Source organism: Sylvia atricapilla, chromosome 12 (assembly GCF_009819655.1).
Source record: "Sylvia atricapilla isolate bSylAtr1 chromosome 12, bSylAtr1.pri, whole genome shotgun sequence".
Taxonomy (NCBI): Eukaryota; Metazoa; Chordata; class Aves; order Passeriformes; family Sylviidae; genus Sylvia; species Sylvia atricapilla.
Genome location: NC_089151.1, coordinates 128,216 through 141,340, shown reverse-complemented (window position 1 = coordinate 141,340; position 13,125 = coordinate 128,216). Strand labels below are relative to the sequence as shown.

The window sequence follows — 13,125 nt, the reverse complement described above, 5'->3', positions numbered from 1 at the left end:
GAGAAATGTTTTGGATAGGTTTGTGAGGTTCTGTTAACCGTGTGCCTATGCCTGTTGACATAGATAGATGGCACAGGCAGAGATAGTAGTTGGCAGTCAGGTACAGCCTTGAGTCATGCACTTCATAAAAATTAGATAGTGCTGAAATAGAGGTTACACACCTTGTAGTTATGTGTTTTAACAGGGAGAGTTTGACTGTTGCTCCAGCCAGAAATATGTCCTAATTTTCTGGGTAGAGGCACCTGTTCATATATTTCTTTGTTATGTTTTATGTTACGGGGATTTTAGCATCTGGACAACCTGCTCTATTTAATGGTTATTTTGAGTCAGCAAAATAAGTAAGGTGGTTTTGCAATTATGTCGTGTAATATTTCCATGTTAGTAATTTTTTTTTTTTTTTTGAGAAGAGTTGTCAGCTAAATAATTAAAGGCAGACAGAAATTGTAGCAAGGGTTATATAAAGAAGGCTTAAACATCAGATGCTATATTTTATCCCTGAAGTCAATTTAGGCTGAAAATAGATGGCTAAGGGTTTAATGTGCATGAACTTTATGCTGTGAGTGTGTTATGGACTCCTCTAGGTTTAGAAGCTCCCATTCAGTTTGTTAGGATTTAAACTTTGCACTGATTCTTCTGGACTTAAGATTCAGTTATAAAGTTGCCACTCCCATTCTCTGGGGCAAATGATTGCTGTGGTCTCCTTAGTTGAAGGCTAAGCTGTAGATACGATGCATTTTGAACAGAGCTAGTAGCTGGAGTTTTGGACACAGGTTGCATGTGTCCAAATTTTAAAACTGTGGTGTGTTTTTACTCTGTAATGGGATGGGAATGCTAGTGGTGGGACATGCAGAGAGAACAGGACCTGTTTATAAACTGACTGTTGGAAAAGGTTATTTAGAACTGTTTGCCTTGCCCTCGTCAGGGTTATAGGAGTTAGGGATGAATTAGTTAGAAGTGCTGTATGAGAGCAGATGGACACTTGAATGTAACCAGTGAGGCAGCTGAAATACTCTGTTTGTTGCTTGAAAAAATTGTGAGAAAGTTGGCATGTTTCAGACCCTAATAATGAGCAGACTTCCCAGCATTTTTAAGGAAGAGCAGATCTATTAGTGCAGATAATGAAAAAGCTTAGGTAAAGCTTGTAGATGTGTTCAGAGAGATACATTTCGATTTTATCTAGCTTTTTTACTTTATTTGGCTTTTGCATTTGAATTCTTTTTGGTCTCTTCTCTTGCTAGCTAGCTGTGTCTGTCTTTGATTTCTGGCAGATTTTGCTCTGGATTAGCAAATTGGATCTGCTGCCAGTCCTTTGGAAGCAAATACTCAGTTGTAAATTATTACTTCCTACTCTTTTTGCCTCTTGATATGTCTAGGACTTGGTCAAGATTTGTCATAAATTTTGTGAAGAGTTCTTGGTTATGATGTGTCTGTTCTTTGTAATTCTCAGTGTGTTTGTCACAGAAGAGACCCTTGAATTACTTACCACTGGAGCTGTTTTTGGTAGGGAAATGGGAGTTACCAGTATTGCTTCAGTAACACCCGTGTTAGCAGCAGGAAGCAGGCCTGAATGGCATCTGTTTGCATGTCCATCGGAAGGTGACATAGTGCTCAAGATCATCCTTGTGCCCTGTTGAGATAATTCCTTCCTCCAACAAACTGTACAAATTACTTTAATAACATGTTTACAATACAAATTACTTTGTTAAATATCTGATCACATCTTACCGTAAGTACGTGTGTCTCCCAGACAGCTTCTGAATCTTCACCCTTTTAATATCAGCAGGTGACTTTCTTTCCAGAGCATAGCAGACATTGGTTTGGCACCTGACTTGAAAGACTGAAAGCTGTATGGAAGAACAGCAGAAGCTCTTTTATGTATTCAGTGTAAATATTCAGCAATGTCTTTGTGATCATTCTGTTTCCTTTTCAATTCTGTGAATTCAAGTCAGTTTTAGTTAGAACAACTTCTCCACAATGCACTTCAAGGGTCTTTAGCTTTCTCTTAGCCAGAATCTTTCCTTATGCTTGTACCTCTTCATATCCAGAAATTATATCTTCCTGCAGAGGGAAGGGTTAAACAAGAATTGCACAGATACCTTCTTTGGTCTGGATACTGCTGGTAACAAAAATTTAAGCTTCAAAGAGTTGAAAACTTGACGCTTACTTATGGAGAGCTACAGTTGCAACAGCAGTGAAACTGAAACTGTTGCTCCTTCTTGTTGGCTTTTCTGTCTCTTTAAGCCTTTGCGCCTGTGCTCCTCTACAGAGCTGCTATGAGCCGAGGAAGTATTCAGACCCTGATGTGTGATACTGCTGAGTATGTCATGAGCTGTTTGTGCCACATCGCAGCTGCTGTGACAACCGCATGTTCTTGCATATGCCAGTGTTCAGAGCTCACTGTGTTGGGTGCAGGATGAGTTTGTGCAGTTCTAATGTGATCTCATGCCAGTTTGGATTTCACACCATATTCCTTTCTCTTGAAAGGAAAGTGTATTTTTCTACTGCACTTTAACTGTTACTTCTGGAATCTGTCAGACTTGACCAAGTTACTGAAGAAATTTCCTGTGGAAACTGCTGTTCCATATACAGGTTTTGGTTTTCCTTTTGCTCACCTGTCCAGGGTTTTGCTTGTGAATCACATGGCTCTTGATGAGAACTTGGACCAGTAATCCATTCCTCCAGGTCTCCAGAATGTCTCCAAGAGCACTCAGGGATCTGCTCTCTTTCTCAGCGTGAGCATGATCCATAGGCAGTGGGCTGGTTTGCTCATGGTTTTATTTACAGACCCTGTGAGTGTTGTTAGTCACATACCCGGCTCTGCCCTAGTTTTCCTCGGTCACACATCCAGCAAAGTGCCAGAAGGCAGTCAAGCACATTTTCCACCATGTCTTCGTGAAGTACCTAACCCTGACCTCCACTTCCTCTGCAGAGAGGCCAGTCATTGCCTCCTGTGACTTTGGGTGTAGATCTTTCTGTAAACTCAAAACTCTGTCGCCAGGTAGTGAGGTTTGAACAGCTTGTGATGTTTTACAACAGCTTCTAGAAATCAGAAGACTACATATTTGTAGATGTACTTGTCTCTGAGCTTGTAAATCTTGACAGACAGTCCTAAAAAGAGCTGAGATCCTTCATTTGAACTTAAGAAATCTCTGCAAAGAAAGAAGAATTGATTTCATTTCACTCTTTTGAACCAATCTCGTCTTGTGTCCATCTTACAAAACAGGCAAAGAAACAGCATTTAATAAGTGAGCTTTTCATGCTTTTTGTGCAGGAATTCTATCTTAGCTGACATCAGCTTATTAGTGAATAAGAGCTCCAACAGACAATTTCGTTAGAGAGGGGAAAGGGTTTATTTGATATACAGGCTTCTGGCTAGTAAGTAGGTGTATTTCTGTGTAAAACAAAAGCAGGGAGCAGACTTGCCCTAAACAGGCTTAGCAAGCATTGAGCAGTAAGAACTGGTTTTCTGGGTCAGCTGCATATCAACTACATTGCCTTTTCAGGCTATAAACTTAATTTGAAAGTAATCTCTCTTCTGATCCAGAGGTTCTGTAAGTGAAGTGAGAGGTGCAATGTATCTGCTTGAAATACCTGAGGTCATTTTACTTCTTGAGATGTGTCTTTGTGACTCCAAAGGAAACCTGAATGACTAGATACTTGTAAATGGTGTGTTTTCTATGAAATCAGTCCCACCTTAATTATTTGATGACATTTATAAAGCTGTCAGTAATAGTGGAAATACTCTGATACAATCATTAAAAACAATCAGAAATGTTTTTATTCTTGAGAAGAGGTGAGAAGAAGTGGAAAAGTTTGATACATACAGCAGTGAAATGTTTCCTATTAAGACATGCCGTATAAATGATGTATGCTGGTCATCAAAGTTGGGTGGAAAATAGGTCCTAGCTAGCAAACTCAATCTTGATGCTTCAAAATTTCAAGCTTGGTTACGAAAGATATTAGTCATTCATTGCAGTGAGATGTTGGACTGGGCTCTGTGCAGCCTGTTCAAGTCAAAGATGTCCCTGTCCATGGTGGGATGGTTGGGGTAGATGACCTTTAAAGATCCTTCCTACCCAAGTGCCTGAGGTTCTGTGTTCTGATGTCATAGGGAGAAAAGCAATGCACAAACCAGTAAAACTCATTGGCTAATATCTTACAAACTGGAAACTGTTATTCAGTGTAAGCATCTTGTTTTGGGTGAGGAGCTGTTTGAAGGAAGAAACGTAAACTTGCATTGTTCAGTTTACTCTGTTAATAACCTATGGCTAAAAGGTAAGAACTCAGGAGGGCGTGGATGGAGGGAGTGATGGCTACTGAGAAGCCAGTGCGGCACATTCCTTTAGATGGCTCAGCATGCAGTATTCCCTAGAAAACACTGCTTTTCCGTATCACTAGGTATATTTATGTAAATAAAAGACAAGTGTACTAAATACTGCAAAGGAGAGGAAGGAGGCTCTAAGTTGCCAAAAGATGCAGTTCAGGAGGACTGAACTGTGTTGTGCATTGGAGGGATATGAGTCAAGAAGCAGGTTTGATCCAAGAACAGAAAAGTTGTTGATTTGAGTTGTGAATTTGTAATTTGAGTTGAACCAATGCATATATGTGGTTTTGTGTAGTCAGTGCATGGATACAGGGAACAATCATGTTAGTGCTTACAGAGTAGGGATAAACTAAAAAAAATTGGTGGTAAAAATCCTTTTGAATCAAAGTAGGCTCACTCTCCTGCAAGAATAATTTTAAAAGCACCTTGAGCCTTATCTTGAAGAGGAAGTTTGAAATGTTTAATGACATGGTTTATAAATTCCTGTTTAAAAAAGAGGTGACAATTGAGATCCCGTGACTGTAATCTGAAGCTAGGCACTTTTTGAATAAAAATGGGGATTTTTTTAATGGTGAATAATGAGTAGACCATTGGAACAATAGATTTTAACTCCTACCTAACATTTTCAGTGCTTAGTCTTCTACACTTTTTATTTTCCTAAAATAAAGCTTGTAATTTAGCAAGAAACTGTTGTTTTTATTGAAGAAAATCATAGTTCAAGGTCTTTGGAAGAAGTGAGAAGAGAGGATCAGAAAACATACTTTCTATTCTGAATATGCTAAATCTGATGTTTCACAAAAATTTTGTCTTATTGCTGTTTATTCAAGCTAGCCACTGAATCCTTCCTGTCTTCTGCCATAGTTCTAAAATGTCCTTCTAAATGTACTGGTTGAGTTAACTTGACAAAGCATAAGACTCTAGCCACTGATGTGAGCTGAAGAGAGTAGGAAATTTGTCTTTTGGTTTGGTTGTTGTTGTTTTGTTTTGTTTGTTTGTTTGTTTTTAAGTAATTCTTCATGAGGATTCTTCAAATGCTTTAGTCCAAACTGAATCTGGGAGAAAAATTTAAGAGTTCTTTTATATTTTGAAGCATTATGCATAGGGTTTTTTAATTACTTGGCATCTGCTTTTTCTTTTTTGTTCAGTATTTCCAGTTTTGTGTTTTGTCATGGATTCCTCCTGGTGCTCTTTAAATCATGAAATAAAAGTACTCACCACAAATTGTGCGACTTATGCCAATTACTATTTCTCTGTGTTTCTCTTCTGCAATGTAATTCCCAAGTGCTGCAGTCCTTAAGCATTGGTTGTCAAGCAGGAAGCAGAGACCCAAGAGTCCATGTTTGCCAGACCCCTTCAGAGGAGCAGAAGAGACAGTGTGTCACACTTTAGCTGTACTGAGATTTGTTTAATCTTTTTTACATTCTCAAACTTCTTTCATGTATGTTTTGACAGGAGGCTGGAGCCCACAGAAAAACCCCTTCAGATTGTATATGACTACTTGGCTGGGTTGGGTTTTGATGATCCTCTCAGAATGCAGGAAGAGGCAACAAACTCTGATCTCAGCTGTATGATTCGCTTTTACAGTGGTAAGAAATTGTGTGTGCACACTTTCACTGTTCCTGCAGCTGTAACTATGAGCTGTAACTCGGCTAAAGCCTGAGTCATCAGCCTGTTGGGTTTATAGAGGGTTACATCAAGCACCTGCAATGCCACTAAGCATTCCTTAAAATAAAACATTTTCAAGATTTATAAGAAAAACATCACACTTATGTAGTTTTCTTGATCCTGTCTGTGACTTGAGAAAATACAGGTCCACAGGAAGGCACAAGATTGCACGGCTGTCTTTAGCTTCAAATATTGCAGCTGATGGCTTGGAGCTCCCACTGGGATCAGAAATATATGACAGTTTCATTTAGATGTGCATGAAGATTGAATTTACAAAAAGTTTTGGATGTGGTCTAATGCCTCCGCAGCCTTTAAATAGTGAAGAGTGAAGGTGCCAGCTGGTTAACAATAACACAGGCTGCCATCAGAAACCTAGGGCACTGGATTGCAGAAGCAAGACTTCAGAGCGTGGACTGTTGAATTGGTTTGGGCAGGATACAAGGAGCCACAGATAACAGGCATAGGCCTGTGGGCATATGGTGCTAGCATTCAGAAAGGGAATTCGCTGAAGTTGAGAGGAAATACAAAAGAAATGAGAGGGAGGAAAGATAATAAAAGTACTTGTAAGTACTACACCTATATATTTTTTGCATTTCAGAAAAAGAAAATCAAAATGCTTTTAACAGAAAATTGTTCTTGCATTGTGGATGTGGGCAGCCAGGCTAAACTGCTAGCCATCTTTTGGTTATTCAGTGTCAAAAAAAATGCATTTATAAGAAATCAGCTTCTTCACCCTGCTGTCTGATACAAAACCCTTCTGTCTGGGAGCCCTGTGTAAGAACAGGCAAAACGCTGTATATATACAAATATATATATATACGTGTGTGTGTGCGTGTGCAAAACACGAAGTGTAACAGATGGAAAAAGTGTGACATGCATAGTCTGAATTTATGGGGCAAGGAAGAGGGAGTCAAAAGTTACTTCATCTGGAAGGAGTAGAGGCATGAAGGATAAGGGGTATGGAGAACTTCTGAGGAAGAAACAAAAGCTTGGGTATGTCAAGCAGGAACTGCTGAGGATTCATGAACAGCTACTCAACTTCATGGAACCAGGTAGACAAAAAATGTAATTGAGTAGTTTCAGTCAGCATGAGTGGCTAGTCTGCTTAGAAGAAGGCTATGAAGGAAGAAGTATCAGGGTTGAAGTGTGATCAGGACACATGTTTTAAGGAAGTACAAGCAAATGCTGACAAAGTGGTTCTCAAAGGTAGGGGAGGAATTAGAGGGAATGCTATGGAGGATGATACATTAAGTTTGCAAAGCCTGTAGCTGAGAACGTGAAGAAGTAATGGATTTTAACCCAAGAAACTTTACTTAGAATCATGGCATCACAGACTGGTTTGCGTTGGAAGGAACCTTAAAGATCTTCTAGTTCCACTCTCCTGTCATGGGCGGGGACACCTTCCACTAGACCACATTTCTCCAAGCCCCACCAGCCTGGCCTTGGACACTTCCAGAGATAGAGCAGCCACAGCTTCTCTGGGTAACTTGTGCCAGGGCCTCCCCATAAAATATTTCTTCCTTCTGTCCAGTGTAAATTTGCCCTCTTTCAGTTCAGAAACATGGGCCATTGTTCTGCCACTATACGCCTTTGCAAAATGTCTTTTTATGCTTTTCTTATAAGCTGCCTTTATCTGTGGAAAAGCTGAAAGAAGGCCTTCCCAGAGCCTTCTCTTCTCCAGGCTGAACAACCCCAACTCTCTCAGCCTGTCTCCATAGGAGAGATGTTCCAGCCACCTTACTGTTTCCACGGCTGCACTTTGACTTGCTCTAGGATAGGTGTCATGGTTTTGGAGCAGAGGAGGAAAGTGGAGGATTGGTGTAGCTGCATAGTAATACTTGCAACGTGCTGTTGTGGCAGTTAGTAGTAGCATACCACTTTTAGTCCCATAATAATGTTTTCTTACATGTGTGCAGCTGATCTTTCAGCTTGGTGAAATCAAAGTAATTTTTTCTGTGGATTCTTACAGTTTCTCATCAGTAGAGGACATCTTATGTTAAACTTCATGTCGATGAAACAAAACTGTTGTAAACAAATGTTTCAGCTAAATTCAGCCAGATATGGATGTCAAGACGACGCTTTAGATTTGGCAGGCTGAAGATCCTGCTGTCTTAAGTGAGAAATAATATTACAGCTTGAGTTAATTGTTTGCTCCTGTTAAATGTTTGGAGTATGGTTTTCATATTCAAGCTTACTGTCTGATCAGTGTGACCTGCTTACTCCACATAGCATCATATTGAACATCCAGTGCAGCACCCCACTAGGGTGCCAGGAGCAGCTGGACCTCAGTGCCAATCAGCTCTGAAGTAGCTCAAACCCCTTCATATGCTACCAGTATCTCTTTCAGTTAGAGTATTGTGAGCGCCAGTTAACTCTGTTAACTCCGACTCCAGAAGCTGCATAGCTGACCTGAAGCGTGTCTAGTGTGGCAACAGTAGGCAGCAGTCTGACCCCAGTCCAGCCTGAGTAGTCGCAGTGGCTTGCCGCAGGGTTGGAGTAGCCACAAATAGTTGCTTCTCCCTGAACAAGACCCGAATCAGATTTATGGTGTCTAGCAATAGGAAACCACACTGGTTTCAACATCCCAAGGATATTAAAAATTCCCAAGTGCTGTTGTAATTAAACTGGAGGAGAAAAGGAGGATGTGGGATGTTGTCCACTCCCAAAGTGGGCTCTCTGAGGAGAATAGGCAAATAGTGTCATTATTGATATTTTCCACTAAATGGCTCCAGAGCACAGAGCTAAGGGCAGTGCTGAGCACACAGACCAGATTACAAAATACAGCACCATAACCTTAACCCAGCCTTTACAGCAGATAAGGTGTAACATAATGCAACCTTGAGAACAAGTGCAACAAAATTGAGCAAACAAATCAACATTGTAACCAGCCACCGTTACACCAATACAATAAATGCTTATAGCAAATTTGTTTTAATGCACTCTGGTCAGATCTGTCTCTGCCCTTTGTGCACCAGGTCTGGCACCTAAAAGGACTGTTGTGGTTAAACCCCAGCCACTCATCTGCTCACTCACACACTGCTTCTACCATGGGATGGGAAGGAGAATGGGGAAAAAGGTGACACCTGTGGACTGAAAACAGTTTAATAATGGAAATAAAGTAAAATAATAATAATTGTAATAAAAAGGGAAATAACAAGAGAGAGGAATAAAGCGAGGCACAATACACTGTTCATCACACTGGTCCCCTTCCTCTAGCAGTGCTCAGCCCTCCTGTCCTAGTTTCTTCGGTTTGTATACTGGGCATGATGTTCTATGGTATGGAATATTCCCTTCGCTAGTTTGGATCAGCTGGTCCAACCACACTCACTTGTAGTTTCTTGTGCACCTGCTTGCTGTAGAGAATGGGATACTGTAAAGTCCTTGACTTGCATGAGTGCTGCTGAGCACCAACCAAAACAGCAGGCTTTTAAATATTTTTTTTAATGTTATCAACATTATTCTCACACTGAAGCCTGGTACACACAGCTATGTACCATCTGCCAGGAAGAATATAAATTATATCTCAGGCAAAACCAGGACAGTCATCTTCAGGGAAGGAATGAACTTTGGAGCTGATTTTCCAGGCCTTCCTTGAAAGTCTAGTAGAAGCCACTTATTTAATGGTTTCTGTGATTTTAGCTGGCTCAACGAGAGTTTAAAATTGCTTTTCTGTTGCATTTGAATGAAGGATATTTGACAGGCATGTGGGTTCGCTAAGGTCTGTAACTACGCGTGGATTAAAAACACACTGCATGGCAACCATTCTAACATTGTTCTGGGAAGCACAAATGGTGCTGCTCAGCAACCATTCCTGCACTGACTGAGGATGTTCTTGTCCTCTGGATGAGACTTTTTTTTAAAGTGCGATTTGTCTGCTTGTTCTTTACAACAACTGGTTTTGCATGTTATATCTCTGTTATTTGTACTCATGGATAAGAATGAAGAACATAGGGACAGTAAATGCTATTGCCCCCCTTTTCTTCAGAAAAGCCATATCAAGTGGAACAGTTGGATCGCGTCCTGCTCTCTGGAGTCTATAACGTACGCAAAGGAAAGACCCAGCTGCACAAGTGGGCAGAGCGCTCAGTCACTCTCTGTGGTACGTGCCTCATTGTGTCCTCAGTGAAGGACAGCCATGCAGGGAAGATGCACATCTTGCCTCTCATTGGAGGGAAGGTAAGGCTTTTTTTTGGTTAGCTCTGTGTACTCTGAGGAGGAAGAGGAAATGGTAGTGATGAGAATTGTCTGCAAGAGATTAATGTAGGCTTTTTTAACAGATTACTGCATTAATGTGCCCAACCCCTTTCTACTTGCTTTGCTTAGGTAGTAGTCTGAAGGCTAATAAAACGAAGAGACACTACTTCAGCTTTCACAGCAGTGGCTAATGTCGTGAATGTATCCATTTCAGCAGAAAGATGTTAAGCAGGATTTACTTCTGTGTTTTTGTCCAGTGACTTTTCAGCTGTATTTTCAGCAAAATACAGTGTTACTGGTGGTCAGCAATACCTCACCCTAGACTTCAGGTCAGTTGTAATTGCTGGCGCTTAGGCAGACTGTTGATGTCAATTCTTTCTTTGCAGGTGGAAGAGATAAAACGTCGGCAGTACACCCTTGCTTTCACGTCTGCTGGAGCACAAGCTCAGACATACCACATTTCCTTTGAAACGCTGGCAGAGTGCCAGCGATGGCACCGGCAAGCATCCACGGTGAGGCAATGGGGATAGTGTGGTTTGAATGGTGGGTGCAAGGTACACCACAGGAAGGGTATTGTGATGCAAGCTTGGTCTGCAGTCAGAGATGAAGTTAGAGATGCTGGAGAAAGTACCCAAGACTTTCCAGCTTTTTTTCCTTCATGCTCTGGACTACAGAGATTTTTTTTTCTGCTAGTATTCTCTTTCTTCCTACCTGTGCAACAATGTTGAGCAGTGTTTCTGTGCCGTCTTAACCTCTGCTGCAGTGACAAGACTAACTTAATCACAGGTCCCTAGAGCAAATCACAGGGACTTGCTGACTTTAGAGCCGTAGAAATCTTCAGTTTGCATTTGTTGCCATACTTGAACGTACCTGAAGTATGACCTGGACATTCACAGGGCTGCCCTGATAGGTTTAAATTACCAAGAGATGGTAGGTCAGCAAGGATATTATGGAATACAAAATAAGTATGGGATAAAGCAGGTCATAAAATGTCAAATTAAGCACCAAAGACCTCAAAACAAAACATACTTAATGAAAGGACATCTGAGATTTGCAGAGACTTTATGAAATGTTGCAAAACCATAATTTATAAAGCCTTTTTATAACAAGTTATGCGTCAAATTTTATACCCTTAACAAGCTAATAAAGAAGGAAGTAGCTAAAAGTACAGAACAAGCAGCTAGGCCAGGCAGAGGTTCTGTAAAACTCAGAGAACTGAACTGGAAAATCAACTGCTTCCTGTTGTTTCTTGCACCTTCAGAAGGCACTTGGAGATCATGCATTCTCAATGGAGTTTCCTGAAAGATCTGTTTTCCTCTATTGCATTGGCTTTCATACAGCCTAGCCTTTAGGCAGTGTGCCTAGTGCACATACAGAGCAGGGCTTTGTGTGAGTCCTGGCAGCTATGCATCCTTGTCAGAGATGTAGCAAAGGGCATAGGCTTGTACTTCATGGACTCGCATTTCCTCCATGGACTCTACCTGGTAGGTGCAAGGGGTTCTTTCATGTTCTTGCAAATTGTTTACTACTTGTATTCTTTGGCCTTCCATTAGACTTCCAGGGAAAATTTGTTGCACAGCTGCAGCTTTTTCTCTTTCTTTTCAGATTGTGTCTATGCGATTTAGCATGGTTGACCTTTCATGCTACAGCCTTGAGGAAGTACCAGAGCACCTCTTCTACAGTCAAGATATCACCTACCTCAACTTACGCCACAATTTTATGAGAACAAGTGGAGCAGGGAGTCTTGACTCTCTTTACAGGTCTGCAAAGAATAATTTTTCTTCTACATTTGGAGCCCTTGACGTGAGGATACAGGAGTGAAGTATTGCTTGTCCTCTTGGGGATGGTAAAAAATTGATCTTTAGGAAGCTCTAACAAATGAGGGGGTTGGAAGCAAAACTGGGCAGCACAAACAGGGATAAACTTCCAACTATTTATAGTATTCATGAACTCTCTTCCACAGATTCTGTGCTAACTCTGATTTGAGATAAGCCTTGTGGTGTGACATGCCATTTGTATGGACAAGATGCATAGTAATATTAGGCTGCTTGCTAAGCAGAGAACATCTTGGGCTATAAAATAAAAGGCAAGGAAAAGCATAATGCTGCTATCATGAATAAGTGTTTGTAGGAAGAAGTTTAGGTCAGAAAAACCCTGTTTTGGCAAATTCTTGATGTTCATTTGGAATTGGGAGAGGGCCTGTGAGACTTCAGCTTTGCTTTGGAAACTTGTGATGATCTGCTTTTAAGAGAGTAACAGTTATGTGATGGTATGGAAGCATGATGTAGTCGTCTTAGGTAAGTGAAGGAATCATACAAAAATATTTTTAAACTAATTTCCCAAATCATAAAAATCTAGGGGGAAATAAGTCTGTTGATATGTACACCAGCCATACTAAATAGACTCCAAGGAGTTGCTCTATGAATTTTGAAAACTGATAGGATGCCTGTAGTAATACTGTCCAATGACTCTGGTCGGAACACATTATAGCCTAAGGAAAATGTATTTGGAGAAACTTTGCAAAACTGCTTTTTTTGTTGGTTGTTTTGGTTTGTTGTGGTGGTGGTTTTTAGGTTTGGTTGTTTTTTGTCATTTTGATTTATGGAAGGTTTTTTTGCAAGGTGGGGTGGGGTGGATTTTTGTTTTCTTTGTCTCTAGGGGCCTACTACTGTGCTATTTCATTTTTCTTCCTGTAGAGTAGTGAGATGCCCAGGTATCTATAAGAGTATACTATGAAAAAAATTGCTCACTTTTGGGAATTCTTTGCAGTTTCATTGAAAGCCAGAGTCTAGTCTGGTTTTCCAAACTTGCTTAAAAGTTTTGCATTTAATACATTTATTCCATTAAATAGATTCCGTTACTGGAGAAGCTGCTTAAAATAATTTAAGATTTTGCTTTCTACTTGTCTCTTCAAATACGTTGTATGATTTTGAAAAGCACAT

The 13,125-nt window shown here is 40.5% G+C and overlaps 1 protein-coding gene across 2 annotated transcripts in view; it reads left to right on the top strand.

Annotated features, from left to right (window-relative positions):
* PHLPP2 (PH domain and leucine rich repeat protein phosphatase 2) overlaps positions 1-13,125 on the top strand; it is a 33,199-nt gene that overhangs the window by 663 nt on the left and 19,411 nt on the right. For both annotated transcript variants that reach the window (XM_066327346.1, XM_066327347.1), the window contains exons 3-6: positions 5,777-5,910; positions 9,975-10,165; positions 10,570-10,695; positions 11,789-11,943. In XM_066327346.1, the coding sequence (XP_066183443.1) occupies positions 5,777-5,910; positions 9,975-10,165; positions 10,570-10,695; positions 11,789-11,943 (606 nt within the window). The remainder of the gene's footprint in view (positions 1-5,776; positions 5,911-9,974; positions 10,166-10,569; positions 10,696-11,788; positions 11,944-13,125) is intronic.